Raw genomic sequence first — 19,128 nt, forward strand, 5'->3', positions numbered from 1 at the left:
ATTTCAAAAAAGATAAAGACTTGCTTGACCAACCTAATTGAATTCTTTGAAGAGGCAACAGAGAAAGTAGACATGGGCAACACAGTAGATGTAATTTATCTGGATTTCCAAAAGATCTTCGATAAGGTGCCACATCGCAGATTAATGAATAAGGTCAGTGCATGCAGAGCCAGGGGACAAGTAACAATGAATAGCTAGCTGGCTGGAAAAAAGATATTAGAGAGTAGGAGTAAAAGGTAGTTATTCAGAAGGTGGAAAGTGGGACCTACAAGGATCAGTGCTTGGACCACAGTTGTTCACAATTTATATTAACAGTTTAGACTTTGGAATCAAAAACACAATTTCGAAATTTGCGGATAACACCGCAATAATTTGGGGGTTGGGAAATCGTCAATACTGAGGAGGACTGCAACAAATTACAAGAAGACATTAATAAACTTAAATAGGCATATAATTTGCAAAATGATTTCAACAGCGATAAGTGTGAGGTATTACATTTTGTAAGAAAAATAAGGAGGTCACTATTACTAAATAGGGTAGAGGAGCAAAGGGAGTACAAATACACAAATCACTAAAAAATATCACTGCAGGTTAATAAGATCATAAAGCAAACCAATTTCTAGAGGATAGAATTGAAAAGTAGAGAAGTTATGCTAAACTTGTATCGAGCCTTGGCTAGACCACACTGGAGTACTGTGCACAGTTCTGGTCAACATTGTATAAAAGACACACTTGCATTTATATAGCTCTTTTCATGACCTCTGGCTGTAAAGTGCTTTAGGATGTCCAATGAAGTACTTTTTTTTTTAAAAGTGCAGTCACTATTATAATATAGGAAACGCAGCAGCCAATTTGCACACAGCAAGCTCCCACAAACAGCAATGTGATAATGACCAGATAATCTGTTTTTGTTATGTTGATTGAGGTATAAATATTGGCCAGGACACCAGGGATAACTCCCCTGCTCTTCTTCAAAATAGTGCCATAGGATCTTTTACGTCCACCTGAGAGAGCAGACAGGACCCTTGGTTTAGCGTCTCATCCGAAAGACGGCACCTCGAACAATGTAGCGCTCCCTCAGCACTGCACAGGAGTGTCAGCCTAGATTTTTGTGCTCAAATCTCTGGAGTGGGACTTGAATCCACAACCTTCTGACCTAGAGGGAAGTGTGCTGTCCACTGAGCCACAGCTAATACTGTTGGCTATAAGGATACAGAGGCACTGGAGAGGGTTCAAAAGGGATTTACAAGGATGATACCAGAAATGTGAGGCTATACCATCAGGAAAGGATGAACAGGCTGGGTCTCTTTACTCTTGAAAACAGAAGGTTGAGGGGTGACCTAAAAGAGGTCTTTAAAATTATGAAAGGTTTTGACAGAGTAGAGAGAGAGAGGGAGAGAGTTTTCACTTGTGAAGAGCAAAATTAGAGGCCATCAATATAAGATAGTCACCAAGAAATCAAATAGGGAATTCAGAAGAAACTTATTTCCCCAGAGTGGTGAGAACATGGAACTTGCTACCACAGGGAGTAGTTGAGGCAAATAGTATGGATGCATTTAAGGGAAGGCTAGACAAGGATATGAGGGAGGAGAGAATAAAGGGTTATGCTGATAGAGTTAGATGAGGAAGAATGGGAGCAGGTTCAAGTGAAGCATAAATGCTAGCATGGACAGGATGGCCTGTTTCTGTGCAGTATATTCTATGTAATCATAGTATGTGTTCGATGTTTTGATGGCAAAATCTTCAAAATATGCTTGTGTAAACTTCTTTGAAGGTGCATTGACACACAGCAATCAGTGAAGAATTGAAGTTATAAATGTTACACAGTTCCCAGACAACAGATTCCATTATTTCTTAGCAGATTGTTTGAGGTTAAGAAACATATTTCTCTGGAGATAGAATTATACAGCACAGAAACAGGCCATTCAGCCTAACTAGTCTGTGCTGGTGTTTATACTCCATTCAAGTCACCTCCCATTCCATCTACCTCATCTCAGCCTCTCAGTTTAACCTTCTATTCCCTTTTCTCTCATGTACTTGTCTAGTTTTCTTTTGAAAGCATCCAAGCTATTTGCCTCAATTACTAACTGTGGTATTTTCTTATTGGTTTTATTCTTAACTAGCTTATATTTGGATTCTCTGATAAGTGGAAACATTCTCTCCATACCTACTCTATCCAACCATTCATAATTTTAAAGACCTCTATCCAGTCACCTCTTTTCTGAAGACAAAAGCCCCAACCTGCTCAATCTTTCCCAATAGCTGTAATCTCTCAGTTCTGGTACCATCCTTGTAAATCATTTTGCACTTTCTCCAGTGCTTCTATATCCATTTTATAGTATGGAGACCAGAACTGTGTACAGTACTCCAAATGCAGCCTGACTAGGGTCCTATACAAGTTTACCACAACTTAACTATTTTTGAATTCTGTACCCCTAGAAATAAATCCCAGTGCTTTGTTAGCAGTTTAATTGCTTTGCTAACCTGTGATGCTGCTTTTAATGATTTGTTCACCTATATGCCTAGATCCCTTTGCTCTATACAGACAGCGAATGATCAAAGAAGCAATCATTCAGTTACATTACAAGCAGGTTAACTGATAAGTTTTAGGCACCAATGTTTTAGTCAGCGAATTTAATCTATGACTGGTGCATCAACAAGCTCCAATAAATCACTTTTATTTTTGCTTCTCTTTGAAGCCTGAACTTCACTGTTGGAAATTTTATGTACAAAATCATGGAATTCTGGGTCTACAACTCATTGTTACAAAGGTTTTGAAGACTGCTCACTCCTTGGTATTACTGATGAGACCCAAAACAGCCCAAAAATCAAACCACTGCTCCTTGTCAGGCCATCCTTGCCAGTTATAATTCTATTCTATTTCCATTTCTTCATACAGGAAGCATTATTGCCAGGAAATGTCTTTATTCTTCCAAATACAATGTCTTTAATGCCAAGTTTCTTCTGTCAGGAAGTGTCTGACATCAAGAATTGTTAATGATTGTGGTGAACAACTCTGGCTGGATTTTCATGGATCACCCACTCAATAATACATCAGAAACTTGTTGAATTGGGCTAAACTTTCCACTATGGTCACTATCATCCAAAAATGGGAGATATTTCCTGCCTTAGTGTTTTTTTATTTTTCAGGGACGCTGGAATAGCGCCCATTTAAAAAAAATGCTAGTTTCGCTTTTTTAATTTGGGAGATAGCCTAAGTGATGTGAAATGGGCCTTAGCAATGTATTCAATTGTGCAAGGCTGGCATCCACAGCAACGGCCATTCTGCCCATGCACAGTTTTTTTTCCAGGCAAAGAACATTTCCCACGGGGGTGGACAGAGAGAACAGGGGACCTGGCCCCTGTTGCTTTATAAAATCAAATCTATCAGCCAACTGAGATGAACTCCATTTCCTTCCTCATGGGATGACATACCCTAATTCTGCTTCTACTTATACTGTGGAAAAATCCATCATTAATATTAACCCTGACATTACAGCAATGTACTTGTATGTAACTTCTCATTTTATTCTCCCATCTCTATTCTGCAGCATGTGATTAGTGATTAATACTGGTTGAGAAATTACAGGCCCCATCACTATAAATGCCCTTAATTTGTCTTCAAATACAAAGTGATTAGATGATTGGCAAGAGTCAAAAAAGCCCTTTAAATCACTCACAAATTGATTCCCCCGACGGCCTTTTACGACAGATCCCCCCCGTAGTGCTGAGTAGTGCCAAGTTATTGCAGCTTTTCTTCAGCTTGGGCCAGCGATCATTTGGGCGAACTGCCGAAAGTAGCGCTCGCCAATAATCTGGGCCATAACCGGGCACAAGTTTCCATTATGAGCTCTATTCTCAGCCTTGCATGAGGATGACGTCATTTTTAAAAATTAAAGTAGGCCAGGCGATGCAACTCATTCAACAGTGCCGAAAGTTGGGCAGGCAATAAATGGGCTATAATCGGGCGCTAGTTTCCACTTTTCAGCAAATATGGGCAATTGCCTGCATCTCAGCTCTTATATGGACGATGATGTGCTAAAAGTATAGCAACTGTAGGAAGCACAGCAGCCAATATGTACGTAGAATGGTCCTACAAACATCAACAAAAACTTGTATTTATGTAGCCCCTTTAACATAGTAAAACGTCCCAAGGCGCTTCACAGGAGTGTTTTAAGACAAAACAAATAAATTTGAGACCGAACCACACAAAAATAAATTACGGTAGGGTCAAAGAGGTAGGTTTTAAGGAGCATCTTAAAGGAGGAAAGAGAGGTAGAGAGACAGAGAGGTTTAGGGAAGGTGTTACAGAGCTTGGGGCCTAGGCAGCTGAAGGCATGGCCATCGATGGTTAAGCAGTGATAATCAGGGAATCTCAAGAGGGCAGAATTTGAGGAGCGCAGACATCTCGGGAGGGTTGAGAGGCTGAAGAAGATTAGAGAGATAGGGAGGGGCGAGGACATGAAGGAATTTGTAAAAAAGGATTAGAATTTTGAAATAGAGACATTGCTTGACTGGGAGCCAATGTAGGATGGCAAGCATAGGGGTGATGGGTGAGTGGGACTTATTGCGAGTTAGGACACGGGCTGCCGAGTTTTGGATAACTTCAAGCTTACGTAGGGTAGAATGTGGGAGGCCAGCCAGGAGTTCGTTGGGAGTAGTCAAGTCTAGAGGTAACATAGGCATGGTTGAGGATTTCAGCAGTAGATGAGCTAAGGCAGGGGCAGAGATGGGTAATGTTATGGAGGTGGAAATAGACAGTTTTAGTTATGCCACGGATGTGTGGCCGGAAGCTCATTTCAGGGTCAAATATGACACCAAGGTTGCGAACAGTCTGGTTGAGCCTCAGACAGATGCTAGGGAGAGGAATGGAGTCGGTCGCTAGGGAATGCAGTTTGTGGCGGGGACCAAAGACAATGGCTTCAGTCTTCCCAATATTTAACTAGAGAAAATTGCTGCTCATCCAGTACTGGATGTCGGATAAGCAGTCTGACAATTTAGAGACCGTGGAGGGATCGAGAGAAGTGGCGGTGAGATAGAGCTGGGTGTTGTCAGTGTACATGTGGAAACTGATGCTGTGTTTTCGGATGATGTCGCCAAGGGGCAGCATATAGATGAGAAATAGGAGGGGGCCAAGGATAGATCCTTGGGGGACACCAGAGGTAACTATGCAGGAGTGGGAAGAGAAACCATTGCAGGTGATTTTCTGTCTACGATGAGATAGATAAATATGGAACTCGGCAAGTGCAGTTCCACCCAGCTGGGCGGTGGTGGAGAGGCGTTAGAGGAGAATGGAGTGGTCAACCGTGTCAAAGGCTGCAGACAGGTTGAAAAGGGTGAGGATAGATTACCTTTGTCAGTCACAGAGGATGTCATTTGTGACTTTGACGAGAGCTGTTTTGGTACTGTGGCAGGGGAGGAAACCAAATTGAAGGGATTCAAACATGGAGTTCCAGGAAAGATGGACACATATTTGGGAGGCGACAACACGTTCAAGGACTTGGGAGAGGAAAGGGAGGCTGGAGATGGGGCGGTAGTTTGCAAGCACAGTGGGGTCACGTTTTTTTTTTGAGAGGTGATGACGGCAGATTTGAAGGAGAGAGGGACAGTACCTGAGGAGACAAAAAAGACCAGTTAATCTAGTTTAGTGATGCTGATTGAGCCATAGATATGTCAGGACAAGGGGACAAAAGATCATTGTTTCAAGTGCTACAGAAACATGAGCGCATAATTTAAGCTGATATTTGAGTCCAATACGGAGAGAGTGCTGCACGGTCAGAGGTATACTGTCTTATCAGAATAGAGGCTCTTAAAGTGATAAACACATTAAGCAATATGTTAGCCGATTATGGTAAACAGTAAACATCTCAAACCCATTGTGGTGGAAAGTCTCTGGTCCCAAGTGCTTGGCAGAAACTGTGTCAGGCCTTCCCCTGGTTGTGAACATAGGAAGTTAAAAACAGACAGATGGGGGGTGGTTGTTATCAAAAAAATTCCTGATAATAGCACTCCAGACAGTTAAAGAGGAAGAAAGCCAGTTCATCTGGTTCTCTGACCTACTGCCTGAAGAACAATTTAACTTAAATTGACCTCATCATGCAGGTTATTTTGCCCCCAAAAAATAATGCTGATTGATCAGAAGCTCTGTTTATTTAACTATTAGACTTTGGGGCTTTAAAAGGAGACAGTTCCAAATCTGGCCTGGCCTCATCAACTCAGGTTTTTTGCTGAATCATCATGGGTTGAGAAGAGAGCTTACTCAATTATTTTATAAAATTATTTCACTTGGACAACTTTATGACTATATTTGATGTTTGCATATTTCCATTTGTACTACATTGTGGATTTCTGCAACTCTCCAAATATATTTGCAATATTGCCTTTTTTGGTAAATTGTGCATCTTCCTGCTCTCAATTCTTTTCTTTTCCAGAACACTTGATTTTGTTTATTCCCATTACCTATCCAATTGGCATGATTTCCTAAGTACTAAAACCCCTCAAAACTTTGCCCAAAATGATCATTCTGCACATTTGTGTCTACAAATATTGTGCGCATGCAGCCTACTGGATGAAATCAATCAACTCCAATGATATCCTCACCAAAGTTCACAAGTGCTTTTCAACAATTGTTTGCTATGCGCTGAACCCAAAGTGGAAATGTTAGCTAATTTCCACCATCACTCAATCCAGGGACAATGAAGCCCAATGTTGGTCTTATCAATTAATGGGCTCAGTTCCTTACCATATAATTGTAAATAACTGGCCATTTTTATACTCAATAAGTTGCATTGGCTCAATTTTCCCCAATGCCGTTTTTTGGCGTATTGCAAGAGTTATGCCTGTTTTTTTTGGCCCCGACTATTCCAAAACAATCATTTGCAAGTTTCAGTTGATGCAATGTGCTATCATTCATCGTGGTCCTTCAAATGAGCCTGCTGCCTGCGCTGTGTGAGCCTACACATGCCATGCTGCCCCCTCCTCTACTGCTAACCATTTGTCTGTTCTGTTATATTTTGCAGAACTTGTGGCCAACCCTGACGAGGCTGAAGCCGATGCAGATGATGATTCAGACATGGACGAGCCTGAAGAGAACATCTTCCAATCCCACCGTCCAAACCAAGGGCATGGGGGTGAGGGGGAGGATGAAGCCCCCACAGTTGTACTCACTTGGAGGAGGTGCACGTGTCGCCCATTGAGGTGCCAGCCCCTTTCCTGAGTGGTACGGGTGTTGGGACATTCCATGGTTTTTAAACAGTCCGAGGCTGTGGGTCCTAGTGGGATGCAGCGAGGCACACCCTGGATGAGGAGGGGAAAGAGCGCTCGATAGCGCTCTCCTGAGGTGCAGGATCTAACAGATGGGTTTCAGATGATGGCAATGAGTGCGGAGAGCATTGACCTTATGCGATCATTTCTGGACACCATCAGTGGGGTGGATGAAGAAGTATCGGAACTGTCGGGAGAAGTAACAACGCACTCACAAGAAATGGGAACACTGTTGGTGAACATGAGGGAGGAAATGTTGCAGGTAGCTGATACACTGTCAGTGCACAAGGGAGGGAATGTTGGAGTTAGCTGCTGCAAGGGAACACGCTCAGACCCTGCGGCCATTGACAGAATCACCTGTCACTCCCACTCCAATCCCTAGACTAGCCTCTGAAGAGGCCCAAGCCAGGCCTTCCACATTACCGCCTGCCGACGCTCCCCTTCAAGAAGTGCGCATTACCCAAGATGCTCGAAAGAATAAGCTTGGTACCAACCCGAGAAACGCTGCGCCACCGCCTGCGGGCAGGGGTGGAGTCACCAAGACCAAGTCCAGTGGGCAGTCTTGGAATAAGGTGGAGGAGAGAGGGATGCAGCCTTTCTTTGCTGCTGCTGTTGTTATTATTATTCTTGTTACTGTTGTAAGTCCACCTACGGTCCAAGCACCCAAGGCCCCACCACACTGCTAGCCAAGAATGGGGAGACACTCAAGGGCACCGAGGCAGTCAGGACCCGCTGGAAGGAACACTTAGAAGATCTCCTTAATCGAGACACTGCCTTTGACACGAGTGTCCTCGACTCCATCCCGCAGCATGCTACCCACCACCATCTCAGCAAAATCCCAGCCCCGTGAGGTAGAAAAGGCCACAGGACGAGCTGCTGGCAAAAGGCTCGAGCAATCGTTAAAAGGGCAAGACGGCCCCGCCCTCCTCCACCATCATCCTCCGGGTTCAGGTAGTTGCACGGCTTCTTCGTCCTCCTCTTCGTCATCTGCATCTTCCTCCTCATCTACTACCAGCTGCTGCTGCCTCATGATGGCTAAGTTATGCAGCATGCAGCACACAACAGTGAACTGGCTGATAATCTCAGGGGAGTATTGCAAGTTGCCTCCCGAATGGTCCAGGCATCGGAAACACTGTTTCAAGATGCCAATGGTACTCTCTATTATGCTGCGCGTTGCAATGTGCGACATGTTGTATTCCCTGTCAGCTTCCGTCAGGGGAGTCATGAACCAGGTGGCGAGGCCGTACCCTTTGTCTCCCAGCAGCCAGCTCTGCCCTTCTGGCTGCTGCTGAAGCATGGCAGATAGAGCGCTCTCGCTTAGCATGAATGCATCATGGGTGCTTCCAGGGTACCTCGCATCAACTGACATGATGCGATGCATGTCGTCACACACGAGCTGCATATTCACGGAGTGGAGGCCTTTTCTGTTCCTGTACATCTCTGAATCCTCCAAAGGTGCTCGCAAGGCGGTGTGGGTACAATCAATGCAGCCCTATACCTTTGGGAAGCCTGCAATCCTGGAGAAGCCAACAACCCGGTCACAAATTGCATGGGCGGTCATTGGTAACTTTATGTAGTCATTCCTCTGGGCATACATTGCAGCAGTCACTTGCCGAATGCAGATATATGTTGCATGTTGAGAAATGGCGCACACTTCCCCAGTTGTGGCCCACAATGATCCAGAGGCATAGAATGAAAGTGCAGCCATAACCTTCACTTCAACTGACAAAGCAGTCCTCCTGACGCTTCTAGGTTGCAGGTCTGCTTTTATTAACTCTCAGATCTCGGTTACAACTTCTTTGTGGAAACACAGCCTTCTCACACAGTCTGCATCACTCAGGTGCAGGTATGAATGTGTGCCTCGATATACCAGATGTGGTTAAGGCCTCCTGCCCATCATCCTACGTACTCCGAGGTTCCTCATGCAATGACATTGAATCAATCTTCTCCTCCACAGTACCATCATGCAGAAAGCTTGCATGAGGTATGGCATTGTCAATATTGCTCCCATAATTAAATTGTAGCTTTGCAAGCTCAAAACAGCAGAACAAAGGACTTAAATCTCTCTCTCTCTCTCTTTTTCTTTCCCCTCCCCCCATCCCCCCCAGTATGGACCACACCCTGATCTGCGCATGCGCAATAGGCTTGCTGAGAACGGGAAGCTAGGCATTCAATGAAGACATTTGGGGCAACAAATGTCAAATCCAATTCTTTAATTTAAATTTTTTTTCAAAGTACCACCCCACCACTGACCTAACTTCTCACTGGGTTCGAGGGTTAGCCGGCAGAATCGTTCCCTCGCCCGGACACAAGGGCTCGGCGTCCACCCTCCTCCCCTCTTTTAAAGCTGCTGTATAGTCTAAGGGTTCTCATCCCTTCAGTTCGGCTTCCACCCCACTAGGCTTCTTTTGAAGTCGAGCCCCGACCCCGTGCGAGGGAGCGATTCTGCCAGCCGTCGCTCCGACCCTCGAGCCTGGTGAGGTGGTGGCATGGTACTTGGGAAAAAAAATTCAAAATTAATAGCAATAGCAAGAATAGAAAGAATAGGAACACTTCCATTTTCTCCCTTTTGACTTTGAAAAAATTAAGCTTCAGGATGCATATTCTGTGTCTTCGAGTGTGTTGGAGTGCCTCCAAGTCTGACTCTAATGATTGAGTGGAGTCTCGAAACAGAAACATTACTTGCAGACATGGTAGTCTGGGACAGTCTCATTGTCCACAAATTTCGACATACTGACTGCTAAACCATCCAAATGAGAGGTGGAAATTCAAATTCCCAGAAATTTCAAAGGATCAATTTGGCAAGGGACCAGAAGACTATATGGTTGGTCCTCAGTTGTTACATGTACACCTGCATAGCTGGAAGCATTTCATCTATTCTGTCTGTGTCTCTGTCTTGCTCTAAATCACTGTCTTTCACATATGGTTTCATATACTGGAATTCATTCCTTAACATTTATTAATCTTATTGAATATAAGCATATTTTCCTTTAAATTTTCAGTAATTAAAAATGACTTGACTTTTTTTAGCCTCCAGACCTGGCATGAATGCATTTTGGACTGATGTAATGAAAGTTGTCTTTCTGTTAGCTGTAGGGGTCCCCCATAAAATTAATGAAATGCCAACTTGTATCCCTATCAAACAGACTTGAATGAAATCATGGATATTGCTTATGGTCCGAAATGTGATTTATGGGCACAAATAGCAGATTTGTAACTGGTGTCTTAAAAGTAAATGGACAAATCTAGGGGCTCAATTTTCCCCAGTTGCCTGCGCCATTTTTTTGGCGCGCGCCACTTTATTTTGCGTAAATTAAAATATCCAAGTTTTCCCCAAAGTTTCTGCACCAGTGTAACTCAGTTAGTGACGATTTTTTTTAGATCAGGATTTTTTTGCGTCACAGGGGGCATAACCTGATGCAGGCGCCAGTTTTTCACATTTAAGCAAGTTTGGCCAACTCACATTTTTCCTAGGACGGCATATGTGACCGCTCCCAAAAAACCTTCTGGGCGCTTAAGAAAAACCAGCGCACATCAACAAATTGCCGCAGGAAAGACACCATTGTTTTTAGGCGAAGTTTTGGAGCGAGTCAAGAAGACACAGAATATGCATCCTGAAGCTTAATTTGAGTTGAGTATAGTCATGCACCAGAGGAAAGCAAATATGCAAAAAGGGGAGTGAGAGACAGTCAGCCGAGTAAGGAGAATGTAGGATAGGAGGTCCAGCAAACACTTCCCTTGTCCAATAGGTACAAAGTACTCGATACCAGAAATGATAAGGAGAAAGACTGTGGGAAGGACAGCCAGAAGGCTGCCCAAGGCACAGTGGAGCAGGAGGCTGTCCAAGGGGAGGAGGTGCAGAATAGAAAGATTGTAGTTATTGGGGATTCTATAATCAGGGGGAGAGATAGTATTCTTTGCCGTCAGGATCAAAAGTCCCAAAGGGTAGGTTGCCAAGGAAAGGGATATCTTGAATCGCTGGAAATGAATCTGGACAGGGAGTGGTAGGATCCAGTTGCTGTGCTCCATGTCGGAACCTTCACCTAGTCAATGGCCATTGTCTTGCTGATGATAATTTATTCTAGGATTCATCAATATCCTTTAGATCGCAGACACTCAGTGCACAACATCTTAATGAAATATCTGAATCACGAGATCTGGATTCCTTCCATGCCTTTGATTGGCAAGTAAATCCTTTTTTTTCTATGAAGACACACCATCTTCATGTCCCACAAGTCAAACCAACCAGCTCCCATCTCTTTTGCTTGATGACTATCTTTAGTTGTTCATCTATCGATAGTCCTTTGACCACACTATCTCCTCTGGCTCCAGCTGACCTCCAATATCTGTCAATGCTAAAGATGTCTCTTAATATTGATAGTGAGATGAAGTAAGATGGGAGGATGCTCGTATGAAGGATAAACCTGCTGGGCCAAATGGCCTGTTTGTGTTGTAAAATTCTATGCAAGAAGCTGTATTTCCCACTTTATGCCAAACATCAGCTTTCTTTTCAACTACTTTTAACAATACCCAATTTCAAATTTTGATTGCCGCTTGAATATTCAGCAAGGCACCTGCTTTGCACTTCTTGACGCAAGAACATAAGAAATACGAGGAGTGGGCCATACGGTTCCTCGAGCCTGCTCCGCCATTTAATACGATATTGGCTGATCCGATCGTGGACTCAGCTCCACTTCTCTACCCACTCCCCATAATCCCTTATTCTCTTATCGGTTAAGAAACTGTCTATCTCCGTCTTAAATTTATTCAATGACCCAGCATCCACAGATTTGCAGCCCTCAAAGAAATTCCTCCTCATCTCAGTTTTAAATAGTGGCCCCTTATTCTAAGATTATGTCCCCTAGTTGTAGTCTCCCCCATCAGTGGAAACATCCTCTCTGCATCCACATTGTCAAGCCCCCTCGTAATCTTATACATTTTGATCAGATCACCTCTCATTCTTCTGAATTCCAATGAGTAGAGGCCCAACCTACTCAACCTATCCTCATAAGTCAACCTCCTCATCCCCGGAATCAACCTAGTGAACCTTCTGAACTGCCTCCAAAGCACGTATATCCTTTCTTAAATACAGAAAGCAAAACTGTATGCAGTATTCCAGGTGTGGCCTCACCAATACCCTGTATAACTGTTGCAAGACTTCGCTGCTTTTATACTCCATTCCCTTTACAATAAAGGCCAAGATTCCATTGGCCTCCCCGATCACTTGCTGTACTGCACACTAACCTTTTGTGTTTCATGCACCAGGACCCCATTTCCCAGTGTGCTGCAGCACTTTGCAATTTTTCTCCATTTAATTGACTTGCACTTCGATTTTTTTTCTGCCAAAGTGCATAACCTCACACTTTCCAACATTATACGCCATCTGCCAAATTTTTGTCCACTCACTTAGCCTGTCTATGTCCTTTTGCAGGTTTTTGTATCCTCCTTGTCATGTATTTCACCATCTTACAATGTCAATAGTTATGTAACTGTAACTCATGCACACTGTACCTGTACCCTTGAAATGCACACCTTGACCACAGGGGGTGAGCTTGCGGGAGACACTCACCACCTGGGTATCCAGGTATAAAAGGGGAGGTCCCACCCAGGGTCAGTACTCCTTGGTCCTGGGAATAAAGTGAAGGTCACAGAGTGACCGTGTCTGATATATACATGCCTCGTGTGAATTTGTAACAAGGTGCAGAGACACTACACTCCTCACATTGCTTTTCCTCCCCATCTTTGTCCCGGTGCACATGGAGCTTGATACGGGAGCTAGCCAGTCATTCATGAGCGCCCAACAATTTGAGAGACGATGGCCACACAGAGCTAGCAGGCCCAAACTGGAACGCATTGAGATGCAGCTACGTACGTACACCAAAAAGAGATCATCCCAGTGCTGGGCAGTGCAAACTTGGTGGTAACGCATAATGGATTACAGAACCGGCTGCCATTCTGGATTGTTCCGGGAAATGGCCCCGCGCTTTTGGGGAGGAGTTGGCTAGCTGAGATGAATTGGAAATGGGGGGGGGGGGAGGGAAAGAGATGTGCACGCCATTTCATCTGTGGAGCGAAGTTCATGCTCGCAGGTATTGCAAAAATACGAGTCACTCTTTCAACCTGGCGTCGGGACGTTCAAGGGCACTAAAGTAGTGATACGCATCACTCCGAACGCCAGACCAGTGCGCCACAAAGCCAGTGCGGTGCCGTACGTGATGCGTGAGAAAATTGAAAGTAAACTGGACAGACTGCTCAGAGCGGGCATAATTTCGGCCGTTGAATTCAGCGACTGGGCAAGTCCCATCGTTCCCATCCTCAAAGCAGATGGCTCGGTTAGGATTTGTGGCGACTACAAAGCCACCATCAACCAAGTGTCGCTGCAAGACCAATACCCGCTTCAGAGAGCAGAGGACCTCTTTGCCACGCTGGCAGGTGGAAAGCTGTTCATGAAGCTGGACCTCACTTCGGCCTACATGACTCAGGAACTGGTTGAAGAATCCAAGCTTCTGACCACCATGACGCACAAAGGATTATTTGTCCACAACAGGTGTCCGTTTGGCATTGGTTCGGCAGCGACTATCTTTCAGCAACACATGGAAAGCTTGCTCAAGTCCATCCCTGGAACGGTCGTATTCCAAGACGACATCCTTATAACGGATCGAGACACTGAGGAACACCTCCGCAACCTGAAGGAGGTGCTACGCCGATTGGATCGGGTAGGCTTGTGGCTGAAAAAGGCCAGGTGCGTGTTTTTGGCCCCAGAGGTCGAGTTCCTGGGCAGGAGGATTGCCGCAGACGGGATCCGGCCCACTGAATCAAAAACTGATTCGCCGGGCGCCCAGGCAAGGCAACACGTCGGAGTTGCGATCATTCCTGGACTTTTGAACTATTTTGGGAACTTTCTGCTGAACTTAAGCACATTGTTGGAGCCGTTACACATGCTCCTCCGTAAAGGGTGTGAATGGTTTTGGGGGGGGATTGTCAAGAACGGGCTTTCAATAAGGCGAGGAACCTGCTGTGTTCCAACAAACTGTTGACTTTGTATGACCCCTGTAAAAAAAACTGGTTTTAACATGCGATGCGTCATCATATGGGGTTGGATGTGTGTTGCACCAGGGTAACGATGACGGCCGACTCCAACCGGTGGCTTACGCCTCCAGGTCACTCTCCCAGGCAGAGCGTGGATATGGCATGGTCGAGAAGGAGGCACTCGCGTGCGTGTACGATGTGAAAAAGATGCACCAGTACATTTTCGGTAGACGGTTCGAGCTAGAGACGGACCACAAGCCGTTAATATCCTTGTTGTCGGACAACAGGGATGTTAACGCTAATGCGTCAGCTCGCATACAGCGCTGGGCCCTCACGCTGGCTGCGTATGACTACATCATACGGCACCGGCCAGGCACCGAATATTGCGCTGACGCACTCAGCAGGCTCCCACTGGCCACCACCGAGGGTGCGTCGCAGCAGAGCACCGAGATGGTCATGGCCGTTGAGGATTTTGACACTGCGGGCTCCCCCATCACAGCCCGACAGATCAAACTCTGGACCAACAGGGACCCCCTCCTATCCATGATAAAGAAATGTGTCCTGACTGGGAATTAGGCGCCCGCACACAGGGCGTGCCCCGAGGCAGTCAGGCCGTTTCAGAGACGGATGGATGAACTCTCCATCCAAACCGACTGCCTGTTATGGGGCAGCCGGGTAGTCATGCCCCAGAAAGGAAGGGAAGCGTTCATCAGGGAACTCCACAGCGAGCACCCTGGCATCGTGTTAATGATGGTCATTGCCCGGTCATATGTATGGTGGCCGGGGATTGACTCAGACCTGGAACACTGGGTTCGCAGGCGCACGACGTGTGCCCAGCTGGGTAATGCCCCCAGGGAGGCTCCACTCAGCCCGTGGTCCTGGCCCACCAGGCCATGGTCACGTAGACTATGCGGGCCCGTTCATGAGGAAAATGTTCCTGATCATAGTCGATGCATACTCGAAGTGGATCAAGTGCATCATATTGAACTCGTGCGCGACATCCATCACCATGGAGAGTCTGCGTACGGTTTTCGCGACTCACGGCTTGCTGGACATCCTGATCAGCGACAATGGCCCGTGTTTTACTAGCCATGAATTCCAGGAGTTTATGTCGGGCAATGGGATCAAGCACGTCCGGACAGCGCCATTCAAGCCGGCTTCCAATATTCAGGCGGAACGGGCGGTCCAAGTCATAAAGTAGGGCATGCTACGCATCCAAGGACCCTCCTTTCAGCACCGCCTATCACGCCTCCTGCTGGCCTACAGGTCCCGTCAGCGGAACTCCTCATGAAACACACGCTCAAGACGCGACTGTCCCTCATTGACCCAGACCTGGCAGACATTGTTGAGGGCAAGCGCCAGTCCCAAACTGAGCTCCATGATCGAGGCTCAATGGGGAGGTGTATAGAAATAGTTGACCTGGTAATTGTTCTTAACCATGCTTTGGGACACAAATGGCTTGAGGGCACCGTAATTGGCAAAGAAGGAAACAGGGTCATGGTGGTCAGACTAAACAAAGGGCAGATATGCCGCAAACACTTGGACCAAGTAAAGACAAGGTTCAGCATAGACACGGAGGAACCAGAAGAAGAGCATGATGAGATAGCACCCACACCACTGCCAGCTTACAAGCAAAGATAGTCCTCAGCATGCACAGTCCTGGCGGCCAGCCCGGAATCACCTTAAGTGACAGAGACACGTGCTGAGGCTCAGCCACCAGAGAGAGCGTCGACCACCCGATAGACTTAACCTCTGAAACTAAAAGACTTAAGGGGGGAGGTGATGTCATGTATTTCACCATCTTGCAATGACAATAGTTATGTAACTGTAACTCATGCACACTGTACCTGTACCCTTGAAATGCACACCCTGACCACAGGGGGCGAGCTTGCGGGAGACACTCCTCACCTGGGTTTCCAGATATAAAAGGGGAGGTTCCACCCAGGGTCAGCACTCCTTGGTCCTGGGAATAAAGTGAAGGTCACAGAGTGACCATGTCTGATATATACATGCCTCATGTGAGTTTGTAGCAAGGTGCAGAGACACTACACTCTTCACACATTGCTTTTCCTCCCATCTTTGTATCGTCAGCAAACTTGGCTACATTGCACTCGGTCCCTTCATCCAAGTCGTTAATATAGATTGTAAATAGTTGGAGTCCCAGCACTAATCCCTGCAGTACCCCACTAGTTACTGATTGCCAAGCAGAGAATGAACAATTTATCCCGACTCTCTGTTTTTTGTTAGTTAGCCAATCCTCTATCCATGTTAATATATTACCCCCAACCCCGTGAACTTTTATCTTGTGCAGTAACCTTTTATATGGCACCTTGTCAAATGCCTTCTGGAAATCCAAATACACCACATCCACTGTTTCCCCTTTATTCATCCTGTTCGTTACATCCTCAAAGAACTCCAGCAAATTTGTCAAACATTACTTCCCCTTCATAAATCCATGCCGACTCTGCCTGACTGAATTATGCTTTTCCAAATGTTCTGCTATTGCTTCTTTAATAATGGACTCCAACATTTTCCCAACCAGATATTAGGCTAACTGGTCTATAGTTCCCTGCTTTTTTTCTGCCTTTTTTTAAAAATAGGGGCGTTACATTTGCAGTTTTCCAATCTGCTGGGACCTCCCTAGAATCCAGGGAATTTTGGTAAATTACGACCAATGCATCCACTATCCCTGCCGCTAATTGTCTTAAGACCCTAGGATGCAAGCCATCGGGTCCAGAGGATTTATTTGCCTTTAGTCCCATTATTCTTACTGAGTACCATCCTCTTAGTGATTGTGATTGTGTTAAGTTCCTCCTCCCCCCATAGCCCTTTGACTATCCACTGTTGGGATATTTTTAGTGTCCTCTACCGTAAAGACTGATACAAAATATTTGTTCAGAGTTTCTGCCATCTCCATGATACAAAAACCCACATCATCTAATAGATCTTGTTATGTCTCAAATAAAGCAATGTGATTGAGTACTGTAGACTTGAGTAAGTGTGACCGTAGTCTCTTTATTCTGACTCGAGTGCTGGCACAGCATGGGAGACCTGCTTATATGCAGTGCTCCCAAGTGATGCTGGGATCCCTTGTGACTCCAATAGATGCGCCCTCTGGTGGTGGTAGAATGCTGGTTATAAGGTGTTGCATACATAACAGATCATATATATGCAGGGCCAGATTAAGGGCCTGGGGCAAACTGATCCAAATGGACCTATATTTATGTTTGTTCATGTTCATTGCATTACGTATATGATTCTGAGTATGAAAACATAGGCCAATATATTCAACAATGAAAGCATATATTCTGTAGTATATATTTTGGTTCTGACAACATTGCAATACTAGATTCCTATACATATATGCAAATTTCTCTCCATAACGTGAAACAAAACGGGCTCGTACATATTCTGTTCTGTATATGGGTACTTCTGTATATAGGTATAAACCTCTCATTGTCTATTCTATTCAGCCGATTTGGGAGGCCTTATATTTTTTTCCTACATTTATTTGGTGAGCCTATGTTCTTTGGTGGGCCTGAGGCTGCAGCCCCATCTGCCCCATGGTTAATTCGGCCCATGATCATGTCAGTCAACTCGTCTCTAAATTCTGTTCCGATCGCTCGTCATTTTTTGCTACTATGGTCACTGTTCCCATGAACCTCTCTCTTTTGTTCCACCAGAGCTCCACAGATATCACCCTGTAGGTCCTTACTTCTGCCTTCATTCTTAATGTGTTTTCTCAACCACCTTTTCTGACCATCTTCTATGAAAGTGTTTACTCATGTCATGATGGCTGCCCTTCCAAGTTTTCCATCTATGAGTCAAACGAGTGAGTGTCATTAGGCTGCCTTGACAGTGAAGGACATCTTAGCCAACCCTGATCTTGTCCCCATCAGATACATACATACCTGTGCTTTCCAGTAGGAGCCACAAGATTGTGGAAAACTAGCTAATTTATTACTGTCCCACGTTCAGGGACACCAACGGCAATTGTAGTACCCCGACATACACCCCAGCTGAGGGGAGTTAACACAACACAGACCAGGGATTGAATGAAGGACCTTCCTGATCTGCAGTAATTAGTTCCACATTACATAGAGTACATAACAACTGAGCCATTAGGGGCGTTATGGGGACTCAATATTGTACGCAGAACAGCAGTAATTAAATCTGTTCATTTTTTGCTGTCCCTATACAATGCCACACATGGTCGAGCACCATAAGCAGGGATTGGGAAGCAGATCGAGAAGAGAACAGAAGGAATAGGAGGGAGTGGGGCCAAATGGAGGGAAACATCCTCAGCAGAGAAAAGGGGCCTAGCCAACTATCTCAGTGGGATGTTTTGCTCCGTGCAGGGAGTTAAGAGACTCCCTTTCGTTTCCTCAGGCCCAAAGAGGCTGTGGCTTGGAGTGGAACAATGAACACTATCATTGTTCAGTTGGGTGGTAGAAGAGGAGAAAGAGGCACAATATTGCTTAGTTTCCATGGCCACTCCTGCTGTTATGTTGGGGGTTGGGAAGGAAGGAATTTGGACTGCTGCATCAGGCTGAGTCTGAATGTTGCACGGGAGAAGTGAATGTACTAATGTGCCAAGAACACCTAGCCTTCTCTATTTTGATGGAGGGACTGGTGTAGATATTTTGCTGTTCCGCTGTGCAGTCGGCATATACTTGTTCTGTATTGGCTTGTGACCAGTGCAGTCACCATCAGGATCGACTTTGTGGGAATTAAAGAGGCACGATTGACAGAATGGAGTTTAAACACAGGGGGGAGTAGGAGCAGAACAGTTGTTTTTTTTTCCCCCAGAGCACCCAAAGATCAAGCCATTAATTG

The 19,128-nt window shown here is 45.4% G+C and overlaps 1 protein-coding gene across 2 annotated transcripts in view; it reads right to left on the reverse strand.

Annotated features, from left to right (window-relative positions):
- The window catches only part of tada1 (transcriptional adaptor 1), a 58,029-nt gene that overhangs the window by 3,976 nt on the left and 34,925 nt on the right, over positions 1-19,128 (reverse strand). Inside the window, exon 8 of one of the 2 annotated variants that reach the window (XM_070886213.1) lies at positions 17,631-18,109. The exons of the other annotated variant lie outside the window; for it this stretch is intronic. Coding sequence (XP_070742314.1) covers positions 18,080-18,109 — 30 coding nt within the window. The 3' untranslated portion in view covers positions 17,631-18,079. Of the gene's footprint in view, positions 1-17,630; positions 18,110-19,128 lie in introns of those variants that run through there. 2 annotated transcript variants of the gene reach the window in all.

Source organism: Pristiophorus japonicus, chromosome 8 (genome assembly GCF_044704955.1).
Source record: "Pristiophorus japonicus isolate sPriJap1 chromosome 8, sPriJap1.hap1, whole genome shotgun sequence".
NCBI lineage: Eukaryota > Metazoa > Chordata > Chondrichthyes > Pristiophoridae > Pristiophorus > Pristiophorus japonicus.